This window comes from Palaemon carinicauda, chromosome 19 (genome assembly GCF_036898095.1).
Source record: "Palaemon carinicauda isolate YSFRI2023 chromosome 19, ASM3689809v2, whole genome shotgun sequence".
Classification (NCBI taxonomy): domain Eukaryota; kingdom Metazoa; phylum Arthropoda; class Malacostraca; order Decapoda; family Palaemonidae; genus Palaemon; species Palaemon carinicauda.
Window position 1 is genome coordinate 80,691,798 of NC_090743.1, and position 26,293 is coordinate 80,718,090.

Consider the following 26,293-nt stretch of genomic DNA (forward strand, 5'->3'; position numbering starts at 1 on the left):
CTGAGGAAAACAAAAATGAATAGGAAAAAAACCCTCAGAAGGACAGCCTAATCCACGAACAGGAAAGGTGTCTCCCGAGAGGTACAGGAACCTGTGAACTGTGGAATCCCTTCGTCGGCAGCCATCATCAAAGGAAAGAATGCGGCATCCTTAGTACTGTATAAAAGTTATATTAACATAAATTTATTCCAACAAATTAATAGCTGACGAAAGACCACTCGGGAGAACAACCTAACCCATAGATGGGAAAGGAACAAGTTAAAGACTCTGCACCACCTCTGCCGGCCGCCATCACAGGACGAAGGAGTGCGGGGTCATTAGTGCTGTTAAAAGGTAAATTAAAACAGTTCTATTCAACATTAATTAGCTAATTGTAGAAAGTTAAATAAAAAAGTTCTATTCAAAATTAATTAGCTGATGAAATAAAACACCCAGGAGAACAATCTAACCCACAGATGGGAAAAGTGTTCCCAAAAAGGCGCAAGAAACATGCTTCAAACCATGTACTTCCTCTGCCGACTGCAATGTAGAGGGAGGGAGAGCGGTGTCGTTAGTGAAGAGGAGCAAGATCAAAGTCCAGCTCTGGGTAGGCCGCAAGCGGTCTTCCCTCCAAAGTAATTGCAGGGAGCAAGAAGCGTCAACATCTGAACAGAGAAGGACTATTCCCACAAGGGCGACTCCCATGTGGCGGAGTCTGGGTCGCTGCCCAAGGAGAAGCAGAGGAGGCCACCAGCCTAAGGGTTGTTCGGCGTCAAAAGGGGAAGAGACTGTAAGAGATTTCTTCGCCATCAAGAAACGTCGTACTACACTGACACGAAAGCACCAACACTCACACTGTAATGATAAAGAATGTTTATATGTATAAAAGGAATACTTAAATGTTTGAATATATATATATAAAAAAACCAGGTATAAAACATAAGAAAAAGTCAAAGGCCAAACAAAGTTGGGCAGAGAGAGAGAGACGAACGTCTACTTTCACCGAGCAAACTGTAAAGTGACGATACAACACAGGTGTGCTAAAAGTCTTATGGCTAGATTTCCAGCTTTGCCAAAAATTATAATCCAAATACTGTGAAGTAAATAGCAAGGGTTTGTATTAGTGTCAGAATAAAGAGTTTTGGTCAAAGTGCTTGAGTGTTTCCGTGCATGTTTGTACTGTAGGTAGAAAGTTGATAATATATATGAATGTGCTAAGGATAGTAAATATATTTTACTTTACTATAGTGAATTTTTTTTCTATTTCCCAATTTTAAAAAAAAAAATCAATTTGGCAAAATTCATGAATTCATCTCATATTTTCTATTAAGTAAAAATTACAAAGACGAGCGTATGCGCATCGAAAAAAAAAGGTTAATAAACAAAAAGGAAGCTTGCTAATCCGTGATGGGTTCACTTCTTCGTTGTAGATTCTACATGTGCAATTGTTGGCCATGCCTTATTTATCTTTACGGGTCAGGGTGAAGGATAGAGATGCTTAACAATAAATTTTCATCACGCATATTTTCCTCAAAGTTGCTATCTTTGTTAGCTTTACTTTAGAAATAACAAACAAATTGATGAATATAAATTCATAAAAATATCACAAAATCAGCAATCAAACCGTGGGATTTTCTAGAAGTGTACTATGTTACGATAAAATTAAACTATATAGTGTACCAACTGTGTGTCACACGATCGTACATAAATTATTTTGTATATACTGTATTATGCTTGTATCTGTGCTCTTCCCTCGCACTAAGAAGAACCTGAATGATCATGAATCCAGTTTTCCTCTGTAACATAGTCTGTCTTGTGAACATGAAAGGGCCTGTTGCCTCGAGGTTTTGTATATAAGGGAGAGTGTTCAATAATAAACTACTCAGTCGATTGTTTCCTGCCTTCGAGTCCTAACCTTTCTCTCGGCCCGTCACATTGGTGACCCCGAAAGTCGACTCGCTTCCACCCCCACCCCCTCCCCCTCCATCGTTGGTACTATGGCGGACTCTGCGGCAGTTGGCGCTACAGCCGCTCCATTCAAACTTTCATCGTTTGCCAGCGGAGAGGCGTTTGCTTGGTTTCAGCGCTCAGAAGTCCAGTTTCGCAACAGGGGCATGACTCGCTCAACCACCAAAGCAGATTATGTTCTCGCGGCGATACCCGAGGACATCTTCCCGGAAATATCCGACTGGCTTTGTGAACAAGGAGAAACCCCAATAGCGTATGACGCCCTCAAAACATACCTTCTGCAGCAGTACTCGCCGTCGCCAGCCGCCCGTATAGCAAAGCTTTTTCAGCTCTCGCAACAACCGTTGGGGGACCAAAGGGCTTCGCTTGCCCTCAGGGAAATGACCAGTATCGCTCGCCTTCAACCTGCCGCAGACGGCTCTCCTCGTGAGGTGAACCTACTTCGTGCCCTTTGGATACACCGTTTACCCGAACCTATACGCGCTGCCATACCCGATGTCGATAGTTTACCCATAAAGGACTTGATGACCAAAGCCGAAGCCCTTATGGACAGCCACTTCAAGACCTCCATCAACGCCTCCACCCCTGACGAAGAGGATGCCTATTCAACGTCAACCGAAGCTGACATGAATGCCGTAGGACTTACACGCCTACCCCGTGACGTGCCGAAGCAGCGACAAAGCCGCCCACCACCCACCAATCGCTCGCGCCCCAACGAACGACTTCTACAGCCACTTACTACCTCCCATCCGCCGCAGTTTTGCTACTACCACTTCAGATTCGGGGCAACCACGAAGAAATGTGCCAAGGATTGTCAGTGGCCAAAAAACGTGTAAGTAGGCCATCGCTCGTGGCGGTGGCCTCCCGTGTTTCTAATCTTTTCTTTTTACAGGATGCAGGAACGGGCGTGCGATTTTTGGTAGACACGGGTGCTTGTCCTTCTCTTTTGCCAAGGAAACTCTTCAAGGCACGACGTAGTCTGTCTACATCTGCCGACGTCCGCTTGGTATCTGCCAACGGATCTACGATACCCACCTACGGTTACAAGAACCTCACATTATCGTTCGGAAACGGTAAATTCAATTGGAAGTTTCTCGTTGCTGACGTCACAATGTCAATCCCCGGTGTGGATTTCCTCCGTCATTTCCACCCTCTGGTCGATGTCGCCCACCGACGATTGGTCAACGCAGACTCGTACTTGTCGACACCTCTTCAACCCACCCCCTCTAACCTCGCTCTCCACATCAGTGCACCCACGGATGCCTACGCCCACCTCCTCACGTCGTACCCGGAAGTTTTCCGTCCAGAAATTCGCCAAACACCCACAGTTCCTGCCAAGCACGGTATTTATCACCATATCAAGACGACAGGACCCCCACTCTTCGCAAAATTCAGACGTCTGGCACCGGAACGATTGGCAGCCGCCAAACAGACGTTCGCCGAAACGGAGGAAATGGGCCTTTGCCAAAAGGCCTCCAGCCCATGGTCGTCACCCTTACACATCGTTCTGAAGAAAGACGGCTCCCTCCGTCCGTTCGGGGATTACAGGCGCCTGAACATGCAAACAGAACCGGATCACTACCCCCTCCCAAACATTGCCGACGTGACCTCCTACCTGCACAAAGCGAAGGTTTTCTCTACGCTCGACCTCCTGACCTCCAAGACCGCCATTACCACTCCGTTTGGTACATACACCTACAATTACTCCTGCTTTGGCCTTCGTAATGCTGGGGCCACATTTCAACGTCTCATGGATGGCATCTTAGGGGGCCTCCCTTTCTGTGTATGTTATGTGGACGACATACTTGTGTTCTCCTCCTCAAAAGAGGAACACCTCCATCACCTGCGCATCGTGCTCGACCGCCTGCAACAAAATGGCCTTGTAGTCCGGTACGACAAGTGTACCTTTGGCGCCAACGAAGTGTCGTTCTTAGGGCACCGCATCACTCCTGAAGAATTCACCCCCTCCCTGAGAAGGTAGCAGCCGTTCAGGACTTCCCCGTGCCCTCGACCGTCAAAGCTCTGCAGGAATTCTTGGGCATGATCAAATATTATCACCGTTTTCTGCCAGCCATTGCCGCCACTCTTGCTCCCCTCTACGCCTCCCTCAAGGGCAAGCCAAAGGACCTGAAGTGGGGTCCCCTTCAAGATGCAGCCTTCTGCAATGCAAAGAAGGCCCTATCAACTGCTGCGGCTCTCACTTTTCCTATTCCACATGCCCCTCTCCTTCTCTCCACCGATGCCAGCGACGTCGCTATTGGTGCAGTACTCGAGCAGGTGGTCAACGGCTCGCCCCGCCCATTGGGCTTCTTCAGCAGAAAACTGTCCAAGGCAGAATCGGGTTATTCTACCTTCGATCGAGAATTGCTGGCGGTGCACTTGGCTGTCCGTCACTTTCGCCATTTCTTAGAAGGTACACCCTTCGTCATTCGCACAGACCACATGCCTCTGGTGCACGCCTTCACTCGACAGTCTGACGCCTGGTCCGCCCATCAACACCGACATCTCTCCGCCGTGGCTGAATACAATTGCACCCTTCAATACGTCCCTGGGAAAATGAATCCCGTTGCCGATGCCCTGTCAAGAAACACGTTGGCTGCTGTTCAACTGGGATTGGATTACAGCGCCCTGGCTGAAGCCCAACGACAGGATCCAGAGTATCAAGCTTGTAGTACAACCTGCACGTCCCTCCGTTGGGAAGACTTTCCCCTCGAAGACTCCAACACCACCCTCATCTGTGACGTCAGTACTGGTAGACCGCGAGCTTGGATTCCTGCTCCCATACGACGGCAGGTGTTTAATTTCATTCACGGCCTTTCACATCCCTCGTGCTGTTCTACTACACAGCTGCTGAAGGCAAAGTTCATTTGGCACGGCATTTCTAAGGATGCTAAGGATTGGGTCCGCGCCTGTACTTCTTGCCAAACTTCCAAAGTACATCGACACACGGATTCAGGAGTGGGCACCTTTCCTCAACCTCAGCGTCATTTCGCACACATTCACGTCGACGTTGTAGGCCCCCTACCCACATCACAAGGACATCGTTACCTGTTTACCGTCATCGACCGCTCCACTCGTTGGCCTGAAGCCATTCCCATGGAAACTGCAACGTCCGCCTCATGTACATCTGCCTTACTCTCTGGATGGATTTCAAGATTTGGTATCCCTGAGCATATTACTTCTGACAGAGGAACCACTTTCACCTCTCAATTGTGGACATCATTAGCGAATCTCCTGGGCATCACCCTACATCAAACTACGGCCTACAACCCCGCTGCCAATGGAATGGTTGAACATTTTCATCGCACCCTCAAAGCAGCTTTGATATCCCGCTGCAAGGATTACAACTGGTTTACTCAGCTTCCCTGGGTCCTCCTGGGACTAAGGACCACTCCTAAAGACGCCCTCAACGTCTCGGCAGCTGATATGGTGTATCGCGACCCGTTGGTCGTCCCTGCCGAATTTTTTCCTTCTACAACCTCCTCCGACGATCTCCAGCGCATACGTCACGTCGTGGGAAAATTTACTCCGTGCCGCCAGACTTACAAGCCCCCAGCGAAGCATCACATACCAATGGACTTGCACTCTGCAACGCACGTCTTCCAGCGCAACGACACTACCAAGCCACCGCTAACGCCCCCTTACACGGGCCCTTTCCTTGTGATCCGACGCAGTCCGATAGCATTCCTACTAAACATTCGTGGCAAAGAAGACTGGGTCTCCATTGATCGTCTAAAACCTGCTTATCTTCTGCCAGATGACCCGCCTACTGTTCGCCTCTCTAGAGCAGGGCGCCCTATTTAACATGTACAGTATGTCATTTTTAGGGGGGGAGCCACGTACCAACCGTGTGTCACACGATCATACATAAATTATTTTGTATATATTATGCTTGTATCTGTGCTCTTCCCTCGCTCTAAGAAGAACCTGAATGATCATGTCTCCGGTTATCATCTGTAACATTGACTGTCTTGTGAACATGAAAGGGCCTGTTGCCTCAAGGTTTTGTATATAAGGGAGAGTGTTCTATAATAAACTACTCAATCGATTGCTTCCTGCCTTTGAGTCCTAACCTTTCTCTCGGCCCGTCACAATAGTAACTCTCATACTGGAAACACCTGGATCCAGAGTTGCCAACTCTGGCTATAAAATTTACAAACACAGCTGAAATTATAAGATTTTCAGATATATAAGTCTGTTACTCGAGTTATTTTGAACTAATATCTATAACATGAAAATATAATGTTCACATATATATTATCTTCACAGATAAAGTACTAAAAAAGATTTTTCTTATGTTTTATTAAATAATCTTGATAATATGAAGAATCATTATCTACAAAATCTTTGTTAGCCCTCGGGTCTTCTAAATGTTATGACATTTCCAAATACCTCATGTCCTATTTTTACATAATAGATGGTCATTAGGTACAGAAAATATACTGTACAACACAACAGGATAAACATCTTTACAATAAAATTCAAAATACACAATTTCTAGGGCACTGAACAGAAAATTCAGAAACTGTTATCGACTGAACGTTATCCGTTTTTCTCTCCCAAACTGGAGCATAAACATTGATTTTTCATTGACCATACAATCACATGAAAGTTTATCTACTGATCTATACAAAATTTGATAAATTTAGTTTAATTGTGATAGTTTTTCCCTTTCCAAAAAAAAGCAAAAAGAAAATACAATGGACTTTTATTACTTCAAGTTTTACTTGCTGGAAAAGACAGTTATCATCATCTTAAATATTCTTTTATGACATGATAGATCAATTTTCAGCTTCTAGGTGATATCTCTCACCCTTGCTGAAGCTCGATGACATATGATTAAAAGAATATCTATGCAAATAAAATTCTTCTTGCTCCAACACCAAGAAATAACTCGGAGCTTAAATCGACCACAGGGGATTCACCTCGAGGATTGCAAAGTGGTTAGTGAGTCATGGTGAGGATTTTGGGGTTATTTTCTTACCTTCTACTTCAGTTGTATTAATAATGTACAACTACATTTGAAAAATATTAATAACTAAACTACTGTACCATGATAGAAAGCAAAGGAAAAATGATATTTTAATTATAAAATAAATTTTTGAATATACTTACCCGGTGAATATATAATAGCTGCTACTCTGCGGCTCGACAGAAAACACACTCAAAAACTCGCGAGCGATCGCTATGAAGGTTGCGGGTGTGACCACCAGCGCCAACTATCGGCCAGATACCACTCTTGCATGTAAACAAACCCTTCAATTCTTCTCGTCCCGCTGCGTCTCTATTGGGGAGGAAGGGAGGGCCTTTAATTTATATATTCACCGGGTAAGTATATTCAAAAATTTATTTTATAATTAAAATATCATTTTTAAATATTTAACTTAGCCGGTGAATATATAATAGCTGATTCACACCCAAGGCGGTGGGTAGAGACCAGAGTTAATTAAGTTTACAGCGTATAAGCTAAGAGTTTTTGACAGTTATCAATATAACAAAACCAAAATATATAGGTACCTGGTAAGGAAGTTGACTTAGACGATTACTCTGCCTTGTAAGTCTGTCTTCCTCACGAAGCCCAGCGATCCTCTTAGGATGCTGAAAGACTCCCAGGAGCTGAAGTATAAAGGGTTGCAACCCATACTAACAGGACCTCATCAAACCCCTAATCTGGGCGCTCTCAAGAAATGATTTTGACCACCCGCCAAATCAACAAGAATGCGAAAGGCTTCTTAGCCTTCCGTACATCCCAAAAAACAATATTAAAAAACATTTCAAGAGACAGATTAAAAAGGATATTGGAATTAGGGTAATGTAGTGGTAGAACCCTCACCCACTACTGCACTCGCTGCAACGAATGGACCCAGTGTGTAGCAGTCCTCGTAAAGAGTCTGGACATCTTTTAAGTAAAATGACGCGAACACTGACTTGCTTCTCCAAAAAGTCGCGTCCATAATACTTTGCAGTGATTTATTTTGCTTGAAGGCCACGGAGGTTGCTATAGTTCTAACTTTGTGCGTCTTAACCTTAAGCAACCATCGGTCTTTCTCATTCAAGTGAGAATGAGCTTCTCGTATTAAAAAATCTGATAGAAAATGACAAAGCATTCTTTGACATAGGCAATGATGGTTTCTTAACTGAGCACCATAATGCCTCAGATTTACCTCGTAATGACTTAGTACGAGCTAAATAGAACTTAAGAGCTCTAACAGGACATAATACTCTTTCCAGTTCGTTGCCTACGATCTCTGATAAGCAAGGAATATCAAAAGATTTAGGCCAAGGACGAGAAGGCAGTTCATTTTTTGGCCAGGAAACCAAGTTGGAGTGAACAAGTGGCTTTTTCTGTAGAAAAAACCGATGTTCTTACTGAAGGCATGAAGTTCACTGACCCTTTTAGCCGAAGCCAAGCACACTAGGAAAAGTGTCTTGAGGGTGAGATCCTTCAGGGAGGCTGAATGTAATGGCTTAAACCTGTCTGACATGAGGAACCTTATGACCACGTCTAAGTTCCATCCAGGAGTTGCCAAACGACGTTCCTTAGAGGTCTCGAAAGACTTAAGGAGATCTTGGAGATCTTTATTGTTGGAAAGATCTAAGCCTCTATGTCGAAAGACCGAAGCCAACATGCTCCTGTAGCCCTTAATCGTGGGAGCTGAAAAGGGAGCGAACCTTTCTCAGATGTAAAAGAAAATCTGCGATTTGGGCTACAGAGGTACTGGACAAGGACACAGATGCTGACTTGCACCAGTCTCAAAAGACTTCCCACTTCGACTGGTATACTCTAATGGTAGAAGCTCTCCTCGCTCTTGCAATCGCACTGGCTGCCTCCTTCGAAAAGCCTCGAGCTCTTGAGAGTCTTTCGATAGTCTGAAGGAAGTCAGACGAAGAGCGGGGAGGCTTTGATGGACAATCTTTACGTGGGGCTGACGTAACAGATCTACCCTTAGAGGAAGACTTCTTGGAAAGTCTACCAGCCATTGAAGTACCTCGGTGAACCACTCTCTCGCGGGCCAGAGGGTAGCAACCAACGTCAACCTTGTCCCTTCGTGAGAGGCGAACTTCTGCAGTACCTTGTTGACTATCTTGAATGGTGAGAATGCATATAAGTCCAGAAGAGACCAATCCAGTAGAAACGCGTCTATGTGGATTGCTTCTGTATCTAGGACTGGAGAGCAATAGATTGGTAACCTTTTGGTCAACGAGGAGGCAAAGAGGTCTATGGTGGGTTGACCCCAAGTAGCCCAAAGACTCTTGCCCACGTCCTTGTGGAGGGTCCATTCCGTGGGTATCACCTGACCCCTCCGACTGAGACAGTCTGCCAAGACGTTCAAGTCCCCCTGGATGAATCTCGTCAACAGGGAGATGCCTCGATTTCTTGACCATAAGAGAAGGTCCCTTGCGATCTCGAGCAGCGTGAAGGAGTGTGTGCCTCCTTGCTTGGAGATGTACGCCAAAGTTGTGGTGTTGTCTGAGTTGACCTCTACCACTTAGTTTCGAAGAAGCTTTCGAATATCATCAAGGCCAAGTGGACTGCTAATAGCTCCTTGCCGTTGATGTGCATGCTCTTCTGACTTGAGGTCCACAGACCCGAGCATTCCCGACCGTCCAGGGTCGCACCCCAACCCAAATCCGACGCGTCTGAGAACAACACGTGGTTTGGGTTCTTGACTGCTAGGGATAGTCCCTCTCTTAGACTGATATTGCTGTCCCACCATTTCAGGCATGCCTTTACTGGTTCGGAGACTGGGAATGATACCGTCTCTAACGTCTTGTCCTAGTTCCAGTGAGAGGCTAGATGGAACCGGAGAGGCAGAAGGTGTAGTCTCCCTAGTGAGACAAACTGCTCCAGGGATGAGAGAGTCCCTACGAGGCGGTTCCAACTCCTGACTGAACAAACGTTTTCTTTTCAGCATTAGTTGGACTTCGAGCAGGGCTTGTTCTATTCGGTGGCAGACGGAAAAGCCCGAAAAAAAAACTGGACTGCGAATCTCCATCCCCAAATATAGAATAATCTGGGATGGGATCAGTTGGGACTTTTAGGTTGACCAAAAGTCCCAACTCCCTGGCCAGACTCAACGTCCAATGTAGATCCTGCAGACAGCGAAGACTGGACGATGCTCAGAGAAGCCAGTCGTCCAAGTACAGGGAGGCTCGGATCCCCGATAGATGGAGGGATTTTGCCACATTCCTCATGAGCCTCGTAAACATGAGAGGGGCAGGACTGAGGCCAAAGCACAGGGCTCGAAACTGGTACCCCACATTCCTGTAAACAAACCTCAGAAACGGTTGGGAATCCGGGTGTATAGGAATGTGGAAGTATGCCTCCTGAAGGTCGAGAGAGACCATCCAGTCGCCTTCCATAAAAGCTGTCAAGACAGCCTGGTAGACTTCATCGTGAAGTTTGTCTTGACAATGAACACATTGAGCGCACTTGCCTCTTACGTACTCCTGCAGTGAACATGGCTGCTAAATCATTGGAGCCATCCCTGAGGGACTTGTTCCTGCAGAGAACGTGGCTGTCAGATCATTGGAGCTATCCCAGGAACTCCCAAGCCGAGAACTTCTCTCGTGTCATATCAGACTCTCGCTCTATAAGCCAGCTTAAAAGTAGGGAAAGCAAAGGCTGTCTCCCCCAAACTCCTCCTGGTGATAAACCAGTCGCCTAGCAAACGTAAAGCTCTCTTAGAAGAGCGAGAGAGCACTAGCTTATAAAACAACGGCTTCGAAGTAGCTAGGCCTAGTGTAAACTCTGACGTTTAGGCGAACGAGGAGCAGCAGTTACAAAAAGATCCGGACAAAGATCCTTAAAAATCAGCATGATTTATTTAAAGTCCATAGAGGGCTAAGCAGCTTTAGGCTCCTCTCCCCCTGACAGAGTCCTCAAGGGAATATCAGTAGGAGGGGGAACAGCAACTTCCTTATCTGAAGGAACCTTGTCCGACAATAGCCGAGTTTCAAGCAAGGGAGAGACCTACCATGGTGGCAATGCTTTACAAGCAGAGTCCACACGCACTGGTGCATTAGTAGCGGATCAGGATGCAACGTCATGTAACTGCTTAACAGTCTGTGAACTGTCAACAACAACAGGTGCGGGAGGACGCTCGGCGTCCACTCGAGACTGTCTTGACTGCCTAGTCTGAGCAGTCAAAACAACTCTAGACTGCGGTAGTTGACGCTCAGCGTCAAAACAAGTCAACTCCGCTGGCTGGCGAACGTCCTGAACGTCAACAGGAGCATTAGGAAGCGGCCTAACGTCCAAATGCGGCTGAAAATCAACACGTGACCGCATCGAGTGAGGCTCTACATATCGTGACTGACGTGACTTAGCTACACCAACGTCAACAGGACGCACAAAGGTTCGTTTGGGCGGCTGAAGGCCAGGATCTCGATGAGATAAACGGCTAGGATCAACGTGAACCTTATCGGCAGAATAGTCTTCCATAAGAGAGGCAAGGTTATTCTGCATGTCTTGCCGTACAACCCATTAAGGATCAAAGGGAATGGTTGCGGTAAGAGACGAGGGTAACGTCTGTGACTGCAAAACCTTGCCTACAAAAAGACTCTCGGAGTCTGTGTTACGCTTTTGTTTAGGCGGCGAGCAGTCTTCCGATGACTGCATAGGGTCAGAGCTGTCCTAATAGTTAAAACCAGGACGCTGGACCTGTCCTGAAAGGACTGACTTTCGCTTAAAGGGCCTCGAAACCTTGTTCCATGGTTTCTTATGCGAAAAGCCTTCGGATGACGAGGAGAAAATCGTCTCTCTCGCCTTATGGTAGGGGTGATCTTGGTGAGATACGCCTGATACCATAGAGGGAACGTCTGTTCGCTGATCAAGGCCTCTCGAACCCATAAGTCGTACGACATTACTTCTCCCCTGGGCTTGGGAGCTTGCAAGAGGTCCCGGACTAGGCGAACGACAGGCACGAACAGACGAACCCTCGGTCGCAACACTGATAACACTTTGCGCAATATCACTTTATCACTACGATTTTCTGTTTTGCACTTATTTCACTGAAATCGAATTTTTTAACAATTCACATTAGGTATGATTAAAACTGATTTCTACCTGAAGCACGCAATTCTACCCTCATCAAAAGGTTATAATTGCGAAAACAGTCGTATAATGTAAGCACATTAATACCAGCAAAAAACAGTAAACATATTTTAAGATAAAAAGATCAGTGGCTGGGGAAGAGACTAAACACTAGTTCATTCAAAACTACGTTTTCAATCTCTCACCGTACAGTGCCTTGGGACGAGAATAAAAACTAAAAACGTTTTATCCTTTCTCCCCGTACAGAGACTAGGGACGAGAGTAACTCGAGAACAACGTTACTCGCTTGGGACGAGATAAAGATCGGAACGTTCTCACTCCTCTCTCTCTCTCCGTCTCTATCTCTCTCTCTCTCTCTCTCTCTCTCTCTCTCTCTCTCTCTCTCTCTCTCTCTTGATTTCGCACCGAAGAGAAGAGCCCACTTACGTTTCGTCAAAAAACAGGTTATTTGACCAAAGGAAAAAACTGAAAGGTTTTTCAATTAAAAAGTTCCTTTAAAATAGAATTTAAAACATTTAAGCTTTGAAAGAAGAATGAACAAAACGTCAGAATCGATTTACTCTTTCTGCAAAGTGAAACCGTGATACTCTCTCTCTCTATCGTAACGATAGAGCGCAAACTGCGTAGCATAAATAAACTAAACGTTAGTTCATCTTTGAAACAGTACGAAGACTATTCAAAGAAAAACTTTCATAAAAAATCTACTAAAAAATAAAACATTTAATAAGTTTTAAATCATTAGCTCTGTAAAAGTTATTTACGATTGAAAGGGCTCAACGTTGTTTAACTTCGGTTTCCAAGTTAGGACCGCCTACTCTCAGGAAAGGTCGCATATAAACAAATCATTAAAATTTACCTTGATGTTTATTATAAATGGAAAGCTAATCGAAGAGGCCTAATAAAGGCGGGTGAGATATAAAATATATAGAGGAAAATCTATAATTAATTTATAACGTGATAAGATAATTGCTAAAAGCCTAAACACACTTCCGTACTAAGGGAAGGGTCGGCCATTTAAAAGTCAAGGAAAGTCCAAAAAACAATCCAAAGTCATCAAAAATTAAATCTATCCAAAAACGAGTTCAAGATTTAAGTTGAAGATAAAACACCTGCACTGCGAAAGCTCAAACCAAAATGAAGTACTTCACCAAATATGTTGAGAAAACTCCAGGTTCTACAGCGAGTAATGATACGTCTTGTCGTCAAGGTCGACAGAGAAGAATTGAAGGGTTTGTTTACATGCAAGAGTGGTATCTGGCCGATAGTTGGCGCTGGTGGTCACACCCGCAACCTTCATAGCGATCGCTCGCGAGTTTTTGAGTGTGTTTTCTGTCGAGCCGCTGAGTAGCAGCTATTATATATTCACCGGCTAAGTTAAATATTTAAAAGAATGTAGTGCAGTACAGTCGGTTACCTAGAGTGTTAGTCAACTGCAGGTAGGTAATGGTTGATGTGTCCACAGGTTATGAGTTAATCTACCCTAAGGCAGCAAGTACAGGGTATTCATGAATTCTCACTTTTTACGCCTGTCTCTGTTACCTAACTCTCGGCAAAAGCAGAGGCTGACACTACACTAACAAAAACTCAAAGGGAGAAATTTTTATTTATGGAATATTTCATTTGTTACCTAAAACAGCAAGGGATAAATATAAATGTCTAATAAAAAACTAAAATCACTAAGCAAATAATTCTAATAAATTGATAGTGATTTTTTTTTAAATTCCCTTAATAAAATATAAGTATTAAATTATCCTACAACAAAATAAAAACATACAGAAACTAAAAATAATCTTAGAAAAAGTAAGGAAATGCTATACCCTCTCATTTATTCCAACTAATCGGCCAAATGATTTTTGTGGCATGCAAATAAAACATGACAAATTCGTAGATAATTTGTATTTTTCCTAACTAAACAAACCTTAGCTATTTAATAGGGGTATTACTTTCGGCATAGCTGAAATGACGAGCCATTAAAATTTAACGAGGGTTTACTACCCACACCCCCCGTACACACACCTGTGCTTGAACTCACTTTGCTTGGAGGTAGGACTTCAAGGGGGATAGGGCTGACGGGCAAGTTTGGTTAACTAGGGTTTGTATAGTTAGGAAAAATACAAATTATCTACGAATTTGTCATTTGTTCCGTAACTGGAATACAAACCACGCTATTTAATAAGGGTGACTCACCCATTAGGAAGGGTGGACATCCCAGCCAGTTCTGGCTTTTTGGCTTTGCCCGGGGGCTCGTTATTTGAGTGTGTAAGCACCCAAGAAATAAGGAGCCCCTGCACCTCGCTAGAACCTTGCTATGCAAGGACTGCGGCTTACGCAAGCTGTGTGTGAAGGTATGAAGAAGTGTGACTCTTCCTAGGAAGTTGTTCTGAAGTTCTTTAGATGGAAACTTGTAGACTAGGACTTTCCCAATACAGTGTACCACCTCGTCAAGGTATGGGGACGTAACAGTATTAACCTAATACTAGGAACACAAGGGAGCATGGTTTACCTGCAGTGGTTTGAGGTCAGCTATGCAGAGAACCCAGGATGCTGCTTTCCCCAAGAGAGGGGATGATGAAGAAAAGAATAAGAGCCAATCAAACCTTTTCATTCATGCAGACTAAAAACCGGGTAACAATGCCTTCAACCTTCTACTTGTCCAATAAGGAGCTTGAGGTTTTAAACCAGCTGTTGTGCAGCCACCACAGGGCTGATAGAGAACGTATCAAGCCTCCTGTGGGTCACGTCGTGCAGGTAGTGGGCTGTGAACGTTGTTTAATGCTACCACACCTCCGCTTGAAGAACCTGCTTCACAGAGAAATTTCTTTTGAAGGCCAGGGACGTAGCTATGCCCCTGACATCATGTGCTCTAGGGCGACGTGACGGAGGAGGATCTGGATTCAAGGACAGATCAATAACCCTACGAATCCATGCAGAGATGGTGTTCTTGGTGACCCTCCTCTTAGTCCTTCCTGTGCTGACGAATAATGCTGGCACATGAGGACAGACTGCAGCTGTTCTTTTGAGGTATAGCCTCAAACTTCTTACTGGGCATAGTAAGAGATGGTCTGGGTCATCTGTTACAGAACGGAGACTAGAAATCCAGAAGGAGTCAAATCGAGGATCCGCCACTCCAGGATTCTGAGTCTTAGCAATAAAATCAGGGACGAAGCTGAACGTTACCTCCCGCATCCCCTTGAATGGGCGATGTCATACGAGAGACCATGAAGTTCGCTGACTCGCTTGGCCGAGGCCAAAGCTAGCAGGAACACCGTCTTCCAGGTTAGGTGGCGATTTGATGCCTGGCATAATGGTTCATGGGGAGATCTCTTAACAGACCTGAGAACTCGACCCACGTTTCATGGGGGAGGTCTCACTTCCGACTGAGGGCAGGTAAGTTCATAACTACGTACGAGTAGAGAAAGTTCTTGCGATGAAATGTCCATTCCTTTCAGCCTGAAAGCTAGACTTAAGGCTGAGTGATAGCTTTTCACTGCCGAGACTGAAAGAAGCATTTCTTCCCACAAATACACAAGGAACTCCGCTATTGTTGGAATAGTGGCATCGAGTGGAGAGATACCCCTTCCACGACACCAACCACAGAAGACTTTCCACTTTGCCTGGTAGACTGCTGCAGATGACTTTCGCAGGTGTCCAGACATCCTGACAGCAACTTGTTGCGAAAATCCTCTCTCAGAGAGGAGATGCTGGATAGTCTCCAGGCGTAAAGTCGTAGTGAAGCTACGGCTTTGTGGAAGATGCTGGCATGTGGTTGTTTGAGCTGATTGTGTCGTGGAGGGAGTTCTCTCGGTAGCTCCGTTAGGAGTTGCAGAAGGTCCGGGAACCATTCCGCGTGATGCCATAGAAAAGATTGCCATTGAAAGATTGACCGATGTTCTGGTCTTGTTGAGCACCCTCCTCATCAGACAGCATCTTGCCAGAGAGCCTTGGGGTCTAGGACTGGGGAGCAGTACAGCGGGAGCCTGAAGTTCAGGGCAATGCGAAAAGATCCACAGTCAGAGAACCCCACAAAGTCAGGACTTTGTTGGTTAATCGATGATCCAAAGACCACTCGGTACTCACTATCTGAGACGCTCTGCTCAGATTGTCGGCGAGCACATTCCTTTTGCCTGGAATGAAGCGTGCCGATAGTGGTATCGAGTGGATTTCGGCCCATCTCAGTATCTCTACTACTAGATGGGATAGCTGCTGCAAAAAAAGTACCTCCTTGTTTGTTGATGTAGGCCACCACTGTAGTGTTGTCGCTCATCACCACCACAGAGTGACTTGCCAGGTACTGTTGGAACTGTTGAAGGGCCAGGAAGATGGCCTTCATCTCTAGGAGATTTATATGGAGATACTTTTCTGACTCTGACCAAAGACCTGAGGTCGTGTGGTGCAGAACGTGGGCGCCCCCACCCTTTCTTTGAAGCGTCCGAAAACAGCATCAAATCCGTGGGGAGGACGAGAAGATCCACTCCTTTTCGTAGGTTCTCGTCTGCCACCCACCACTGGAGGTCCGTCAGTTCCGCAGGTCCCATAGGAATCTGGACGTCCGGGGAATTGTAACCTTGATTCCACCGGGACTTGAGTCGCCACTGGAGGGATCTCATCCTGAGGCGACCGTTGGGAACTAGACGAGCCAGCGATGAAAGGTGACCGAGGAGACGTACCACGATTGGGCTGGAAGTTCCTCTCGTCTGAGAAAAGGACTTACGACCTTCCTCAACCTTGCTATCCTGTCATCTGATGGGAAGGCTTTGTGGAGATTGGTGTCTATAATCATGCCTAGATATACAAGTCTTTGAGTGGGAAGCAGTGAGGACTTCTCGAGATTTACCATGATCCCCAGATCTTGGCAAAGTCTCAGAAGTTTGTCCCGGTGTTGAAGAAGGGATGACACCGAGTCTGCTAGGATAAACCAGTCGTCCAGATAACGGAGGAAACGGATGCCGATCCTGTGTGCCCATGAAGATATTAGGGTGAACACTCTGGTGAAAACCTGTGGTGCTGTGGAGACCGAAGCACAGCACCTTGAACTGGTACTTTTTGTTGTCTAGGCTGAATCTTAAGCACTTCCTTGAAGACGGATGGACTGGGATCTGGAAGTACGCGTCGTTTAGGCCCAGTGTACACATGAAGTCTTGCGGTCTCACTGCTAGTCTGACCGTGTCTGCCGTCTCCATGCTGAACAGAGTTTGTTTGACAAACTTGTTCAGAGCTGAGAGGTCGATGATTGGTCTCCCGCCTCCAGACGCCTTCTTTACAAGAAAGAGTCAACTGAAGAAGCCTGGAGACTTGTCGAGGACCTCTTGGAGAGCGCCCTTCTTCAACAGGGTCTGGACTTCTGCCCGAAGGGCTTGCCCCCTTGCCGATCCCATGGCAAGGGAGCTCAATGACACTAGATTCATCGTCACAGGAGGTAGAGATGTTGTGAACGGGACGCGATATCCCTGACTGATTACGGAAATCGTTCAGGAATCGGCCCCGAGTTGCTTCCACCAGTCTGAGCAACTTTGTAGGCATCCCCCCAGTGGTGGACATGCAGGGGGACTGACAATCCTAGCGTTTGCTGCCTCGGCTGCTCCCTCTAGGATTCTTCCCTCCCCTGGAGGACTTTTTGCTTTTCCTATCCTTGACAGAAAAGGGCTTAGACACCACGGTCTTCGCTGCTGTCGTTGATTTAGCGGTCTTGGTTGGACGGGACTGCTGGGGTGCTGAAGGCTTATAGGGCTCAGATGTTAAAGCCATATGAAGGAGGGAGTCTTGATGAGACTTCTTCCACCTCTCAGCTGCCTGTTCCACGACCTTAGGCTCAAACAGGATGGATCATTCTAAAGAAGAATGTCTGAGCCTATTGATCTCGGTGCAAGGGACCTTCTGATGGAATCTCTCAGCCACTGCATCCCGACGTTTCAGGATGGTGTTTGCCCACAAGTTCGAGACTAGGTGGGCCAGAAACTCGATCGTGCGGGTGCCTGAGAGAAGGAACGTCTTCATAGCTTTCCTGGTATGTTCTTTAGAGAAATCCCCAGAGCGTATCAGGATACCTAAGGTCCCTAACCAGATGTCGAGCCACGAAGTGACTTGCATAGCACACTTCACAACCTTCTCCTGGTTAAGGATCTCGGTTGCCGAGAACGAGACCTGCCGGTTGGAGAGTCTCTCAAGAGGGACTCCCCTGGTAAGCTCTTCCGAGTGGTAGAGAGGAAGAGCTAAATAAGGCTCCTCCAAGATCTCAAAGTACCTCCTCTGCTGTACGCGAGGAGGTGGAAGGAGCTTGTTGGTGGCACTGAAACGGTTGGAGGAGGACATCTCGGGGAGCTGTACAGCGATCTTGTCTCTGGTACTCTTAACCTCCTGAGACCAGGGCAGAGCTGCACTGGTCTTAGAGGGTTTCTGAGTACCGAATACACGGTCCAAGACCGTGTCCTTGCCCTCTCGAGGAGGGATCTCTGGGTCGAAAAACCCATTGAGAGCCGTCATTAGAGTCAGAACTTGCCAAAACGCATGTTCTGACTCTTGCTGTTCTCTTCCTGCCGTAGGACTTGCAGCGAAGTCTCCTGTCCCCAAAGGCTCTTCTTGGAGAGAGTCGCAGGCATTCTCCGAGTGGCTAGTTGGCTCCGTCCCGGTTCTTGTAGAGGACTTTGGTAATGTCTTAGAGTCCTTAGATTCCTTCCTGGGAAGGATGTAGGACTCTAACATTGAAGATGGTAAGTTCCTTCCAGCCCCCACTTGAGAAGACATCTCAGCGCAGAGAGGCTTCCCTCATTGGTGCGATGGGGGAAAAGTCTCACCTCACGTGATTCCCCTGACGACGAGAAGTCCTCGTCCGACAAGGAAGGAGAGATAGTCTGGGGGAAAGAAGGAACCTGCCTCGAAGGCTTGCGTGGAGTCAACTTAGCCCTTGGAGAAGGTACCGCGTCCGGAACTCCACATTTTCTCTTCAAGGGGTAGAATGCCTGTGTCACTGCTCTGATTAGTGCACCGAACCAAGGCTGTTGGCTGACAGACCGCTGTCAGACACCCCCTTTCAAGGGACAGGGATAGAAGGATCCTTGGGAGGAGTTCTCATAGGTGGGTTCCACTGGAAAGGTTTAGGGATCCGGGACCCCTCTGGATGTTTCCCCTCCACCACAATACGCGCTGTTATACGTTTGGGGGGAGGGGAATGAGGAGATGGCGACCTTTCCGTGCGTTGTTCAGCAGTCTCGTGCGCGGGAGAATATTGATGCTTGCGCGGGGGCGCGTAATGGTGCTTGCGCGATGGAGAATACCAGGAATCGCGCACGGGAGACTGCATGGGCGCGCGGGAGACAGCAGGGGCACGAGGGAGACTGATGGTGCACAGGAGCGCGCGCTGGAGAATATTCGCGTGCGCGTGGACGTGCAAGATCAGGGGGTTGAGTGCGCGGGCGCGCGGGCGAGGGCTCGCGTGTCCCTGAAGAAGTTGTAGGGCGAGCGCGCGCAGGAGAGATCCCCTAGCAAGCGGGCGCACAGTTGAAGCCTGTGCTGCTCGTGGGCGCGCGTCTTGTGGGCTGGTGTCAGAATGATGGCGCGCAACTGCTGGACAGGATGGGTGAGGGCGCACGGGGGGCGTGCATATCCTCATGGATGCGTGCAGGTGAATGCGCATGTCGGTGCGGTGGCGCGCTGGAGAAAGCTGGCTCGTAGGCGAGTGCTGGCGCGTTGGTGAGCGCTGGCGCGTGGGAGAAGTCAACTTAGACTTCCCAATAGCGTCCAGATCAGAAGATCGTGGGCGCGCAGGAGAGATGACTGCTGGGCGTGGGCGTGGGCGCTGGCGCGCAAGAGATCACTGCCGCGTAGGAGCGCGCTGGCGCGCAGGAGAACGTGGGCGCGTATGCTCAGGTGCATAGCACGTATAGGAAGTATGCGCGCGTTGGCACATACGCCCTTGATGCCCTGTATTAGGGTTAGATGACGAGGCCTGACGAGCGTGGAGGTCAGGTTTCGTTGGCGTGTAGCGCGCATCAGCATCCAGGAAAGGCTACGGCAGGTCGGCAGGTCTGACGGGTGGAAGGTCGACGTGTCCTTTGAAAGGACGACCTTCCACTGAGGGGGATCGCGAACGATCCGCAGAAAGGTCCAGGACCAAAGCAGGAACAGTCGGTGATCGATGACAAGGCTCCTCTGCGGGGGACTGCAACGAAGATCTAGAACCAAAGAGGCGCCTCCTCACCGCAGGTGAAGGAAGGCCTCTCTGGCAAAGAGGAAGGCGAACCTTGCGACAAATACGCCCTCTGGGGGCCGTTGGGATCAGCAAGCTGACCTTCTGCAGTCCTCCGAAGAGGAATCTCTGTAAGTGAACTCCCCCGAGGGAGAGAAACACTAGCAGGAGAGACTGTTGGACTTAGTTTCTCCCTCGTTGGTTGAACAGGAATGGGAGAAACTAAGCCATCAGCTACTGTAGGGTTTGAAGAGGCAGAGGTGATGGGTGATACTGCATTGGATACCTCTGACACCACAACGTCGACAATCGACAGAGGATCAACCTCTGCCGGAGGCGGCGATTGCTTGACAGCGGCACCCAATCGGATGTAGTCATGTGAGACTTCCTTGGAGGGCGAACCCTCGACCCCCAAGGAAGACCAAAGCTGAAATAAAGCGATTAGTGACAAATCCTTCGCTAGGGGAAGCAATGCCATCTCTCGAACCCCGAGTTTGGAAAACAGTACAACGGTGTACGCTACCACTCGACGGTCTCTCGAAAGAGACCGACCGAGTGGGAGCTTCGGAGGAGGTTTGAGCAACGGAAGAAGAGGCCTTGGGTTTTTCTCCTTTCAAAGAAACCTTCGAAGGAGAAATATCCCGTTTGGACTTCTTCTTCTGTTGGTCTCGACCGCCGACATGAATGTTCCACAGGGGCGGTCGGGTAATCCAGAGCAGGTGCGCATAATAGCAGAGGCCAATTTCACACACAAAACTGTCAAAGAAAAAGCAAAAAAGCATAAATGACTGCCAATGAGCGGCGAGGATGACAGCGGACACGTCTGACTACCAGGTGTGATTCTCGACAGCAAATTTACTTTAGAGAAACATATAAGGTCTGTGTCTTCTTCAATTGCACAAAAAATAGGCTTATTGAGAAAGTCTTTCAAGATTTTCGGTGATCAATCTATTCTGAAGAAGTGTTTTAATTCTTTCATTCTACCTTGTTTTGAGTATTGTTCTCCTTTCTGGTCTTCAGCTGCTGATTCTCATCTTAATTTGTTGGACAGAAACTTACGGTCTATTAAATTTCTTATTCCTGATCTAGACATTAATCTCTGGCACTGTCATTCAATTAGTTCATTATGCATGTTGCATAAGATTTTTCATAACTCTGACCATCCTTTACATTCAGATCTCCCTGGACAATTCTATCCTGTTCGTAATACTAGGCAGGCAGTTAATTCTAATAGCCAGGCCTTATCCATCATGAAGCTCAATACTGCGCAGTACTCTAGAAGTTTTATTCCAGCTGTTACCAAGTTGTCGAATGATCTTCCTAATCGGGTAGTTGAATCAGTAGAACTTCAAAAGTTCAAAGTTGGAGCAAATGCTTTTTTGTTGAACACGCAGACATGAGTCTTTTTATAGTTTATTTATAACATATTTGTTTATGATGTTGTTAATAGTTTATATATGACATGTCTGTTTTGACGTTACTTTTTTTAGAATGATTTATTGTTAATTTGTTCTCTTCATTTATTTATTTCCTTATTTCCTTTCCTCACTGGGCTATTTTTCCCTGTTGGAGCCCCTGGGCTTATAGCATCTTGCTTTTCCAACTAGAGTTGTAGCTTGGATGATGATGATAATAATAATAATAATAATAATAATAATAATAATAATAATAATCTGAGCCGAGAGCAAAGAGAGTTCAAGCACAGGTGTGTGTGTGAGGGGGGTGGGGTAGCAAGCTACCCTACCCTACCCCCGCTAACTAGCGGTGTGGGTAGTAAACCTTTGTTAAATTTTAATGGCTCGTCATTTCAACTACGCCGAAAGTAATACCCCTATTAAATAGCGTGGTTTGTATTCCAGTTACGGAACAAATATCAATAAGCTTAGCCTTTGTAAGGATACCTCATGATCCTAACTTAATCTTGCCAAGCCTATACAAACACAAACGAAAAAACCTAACAAAAAACGGTACACCAATACTGTATGTACGACCGTATCATAAAATTCTGCAGAATTATTGACAGGCTCCCCGAGTAAAACTGAGATAGTAGAGAAAAAAATTCATGCAGTGGTTGTTAATCAAGTGTTAAATTTTCTGAAAGTGTGTGTATCCTAACTCCTCTCAAAGCAGCAAATGTACCATATCTATCAATAGCCCAAAATAAGTAATCAATGTAAGTTAAGAAGGTTGTGTTTGTGGTTGCTGGCCGGTGACAGGAAGTTACCCCCATACAAGCTAATTGAGAAGCCACATTGTTCTCAACACCCGTACAGTACCAGCTCAGTCAAGTGGTGGTTTTAATCTTTTGTTTTGGAATTATTTTTTCCTAAATTCTACACTAGCCATATTTGAGTAAAATTTTAGCTAAAATAATAAAATTTTTCCTCTTCTACCTCTTTGCTCCAGTCTTTTAATGATTCTTAATTAATAAAAGACATTAAAAAAATATTACATCTTAGGAAATATGAAAATCTTTAGACTAAAAGAGAAAAGGTGGAAGAGTAAAAAAATAATGAAGAATTTATGAAAAAGGAATAAATACAAACAAGTATGATAAAATAATGTACTAATAGAATAACAAGGTACAGAAAAACAGTATCTGACAAACTATGCTACCTTGAGTGGTTAGTGGTTCCTGTCTGTAACAAAATAAAATCTTCGTTGTAGTGGTTACCAATAATGATGGTCTCCTTTCCATATGTAAATAGCTACGAAAAAATGCTATTAATATATACAAAATCATAAGATACAGCTTATATATTTGAAGCGAGAAATTCAAAAGCATACACAATTTAAAATAAATGTTAATTTTACCAACTCACCTTTAACTGAAGTTCCACTGAAAAGCATTGGCTCTTCTTGACTCTCTTGATCCTGTAGTACTTGACTCTCTTGATCCTGTAGTACTTGACTCTCTTGATCCTGTAGTAGACTTAAACTATCATCGCTACTGTCGGAATGTGCGGGACTTCTATTGAAAAAATTAGTCACATCACTCTCAGGTTTAAAGTCTGCAGCATAACCATTAACTTTCAGTTCATCTATACTGTCCCCACTTTTCACTACAGGAACATCACACCTTTCTGTACTAACCCCACTTTTCATGACAGGAACATCACCACTTTCTGTACTACCCCCATTGTTCACAGAAGGAACATCACAGCTTCCTGTACTTTCCCCACTTTTCACTAAAGGAACATCACTGCTTTCTGAAGGGGAGAAGTTACTACCATTTGTAATAAGAAATTCTTCTGAAAATAAATCATCATCCTCATTAGTAATTAGATTATCTGAAATACTTTCATCCACACGATTAGAGGTACTTGGCTTTTCAGAAACAGACTGGCTACTCTTCCTGGGAGAGTTTTGAAAAAAATTCATAATAGAGTTTTTTTTCTCAGTTCCAAATGAGGTCTTTCCTTTTGAGCTCTCACTGTCACTATCATCATCACTACTAGAAATGTGATGCATTGAATTAGCTTTACTTCTTGAACTTGACTTTGCCTTTGCCTTACTTGTGCTTGGAATTGCAATTTCCTCTTCAGAATGATCTTCAACTACTTCTTTCAACTTTTTCTTCTTAGCTTCTTGTCTCTTCTTGATGTCAGCAATAAGCTTAGCAAAATGATTATCATTCTTTTTCACTGAAAATAAAAAATAAAAAAGTAAATTTTAAATGCTCACAGATAAAAACCTGTGCCTTATTTATACTGATGCCTTGACATGAATTTGGTCAGATAAACCAAAGATTTCTGTTAAATCTATGTGTGTATATTAAGAGAGAGAGAGAGAGAGAGAGAGAGAGAGAGAGAGAGAGAGAGAGAGAGAGAGAGAGAGAGAGAGAGAGAGAATGTATTCACATGATAACTGATAATAGTTATGAATGAAATGTACAAAAACTATGATATTCTATAACAAATTGGTGCTGATGTAATTTGCATTAGTAATTTATATTAAATGAACTGAAAAAAAAATATTCTTTGTTATTCACGATAGTCTTGAGATCAGCTGATCACAACCATAAATAAGTAATTCTTGATTGTTGATTGAGAAAATAGTATACAAAAATATATTTTCATATGATTTTATATACTTTTATTCTTATTTATTGTACAATAATATGATTTTATGAGCTGTTAATGCTTCAAATGGTAAATAGTTGAACTATCGTGGAAAACACCATTGTTAAGCTCTTAAAGACTGATAATTAACCCTTTACCCCCAAAGGACGTACTGGTAAGTTTCACAAAAGCCATCCCTTTACCCCCCTGGACGTACCGGTACGTCCTCGCAAAAAAATGCTATAAAAAATTTTTTTTCATATTTTTGATAATTTTTGGAGAAAATTCAGGCATTTTCCAAGAGCATGAGACCAACCTGACCTCTCTATGACAAAAAATAAGGCTGTTAGAGCAATTTAAAAAAAATATACTGCAAAATGTGCTGAGAAAAAAAAAAAAACCCTGGGGGTTAAGGGTTGAAAATTTCCAAATAGCCTGGGGGTAAAAGGGTTAATATAAAAATAGTCACAGCTGTTTTCATAGTTCATTCGCTAGGATTTATGTTAATTATGTGAATGTTTATATTTGATATAAGAATCTTAAAATATTCTTAGAAACTTCAATTCTTATCTATAGTAAAGTATCATGTTTTTTGTGCTTTTAACGCTATTCCAGTGATATGCTTCAATACTTGTGGCGGACAGATGGAAAGTCAAACAAAATGACTCAAAACTGGATTTTTATTTTTCCATTCATTATTTTTGACAAATGACGTAAATTCGAAACTTGACTTAACTCGAAATGAAGAAAGTCAAGGCATAGCTGTACTGTATTTCCTCTCCCGAAAATACCCGAATGTAAATGATGTAAGCTATCAATGAAATTCAGGATATAAAATAAGAGCATATTCCATTTATATATAAAAAAGGGATTTTGACGTAGGAAAAATCTATTTCTGGGCGAAGGACCTGTGCCGCCCAGTGAATAAGCTCCATTTAAGCACTTATTCTTAGGTAATTTACTGCTAAATATACCAGAGAAAAAATGTAAAGGAGTGCTAGGTTAACTAGCTCGCTCACCTATTGGTGTCGGTATAAAATTGGGCGTATAATCCAGAGGTCCCGCACTATTTAGATTAATCCACGACAGAGAACCCCAATAGAGGAGAGCCGTTCAACCTCACTCGGTACTACTACAATGCATCCGCTCAGAACCCAACTCCTTAGCACCCAAAGTTTGGGGACTCCAAGGGAGAGGAGCTGGGAGGGTTCACTGGGCGGCACAGGTCCTTCGCCCAGAAATAGATTTTTCCTACGTCAAAATCCCTTTTCTGGGCTCGAACCTGTGCCGCCCAGTGAATCTATACAAGAGAAAAATGTCACCAAACTTGCAAAATAAAGGAAAAAACATAAGCGTAAGAGAAATACAGGATGCTTTAATCAGAGATGAGTACCAAAAAACAATTATAAGGGTATCTTAAATATGAACATAAATCCAATAAGGTAGGTATAATAATGCCGTGAGTGATAATATATACAGATACTCAGGAGCATAAATTTTACAAATATAATAACAGTATTCAGGTGCGAGACCAACGAATACAATAGGGTATAAATGAGGCAGGTAAGAGGGAGAGATAAAGAGTCAAGGCATTAACCTGTGAGTTACTCGGGAGTAACTACGCTCCCTGCGGCTACTGTAGAAAATTTTAGGGCTTCCAAATGTTTAAGGTAGTGTTTCTTGAACACTGACGGTGATTTCCACCCTGTATACCTGGAAAGGTCTGTAAAATTCATGTGGTGAAAGAAGTTCACCGAGGTGGCAACCGCCCTGATATCATGTGCAAGAGGAAAAGAGTCAGGGTTAGCTTGTTTAATAAAATACAAAATTTGTTGCCTGATCCCTTTAATAGTAATGGTACCGCCTTGTTCTCTAACGAATAGAGGCCCCGAGGAGTTGGAGGAGGTCCGGGATAGATAAGACCTAAGAGTAGTGACAGGGCACAGCGACGGATCTTGCGTGAGGGGAACAATTTTCCAGGAGGTCCATCTGTTTTGAGGGTCTTCATTCTTAGCCAAAAAGAATTTGTTAGGAGAAAGAAGGACC

General features: G+C 44.9%; 1 protein-coding gene across 1 annotated transcript in view; it reads right to left on the reverse strand.

The window, feature by feature from the left end:
* LOC137658693 (E3 ubiquitin-protein ligase RAD18-like) overlaps window positions 1-26,293 on the reverse strand; it is a 297,989-nt gene that overhangs the window by 18,264 nt on the left and 253,432 nt on the right. The window contains exon 11 of the mRNA XM_068393684.1: window positions 23,009-23,830. Coding sequence (XP_068249785.1) covers window positions 23,009-23,830 — 822 coding nt within the window. The remainder of the gene's footprint in view (window positions 1-23,008; window positions 23,831-26,293) is intronic.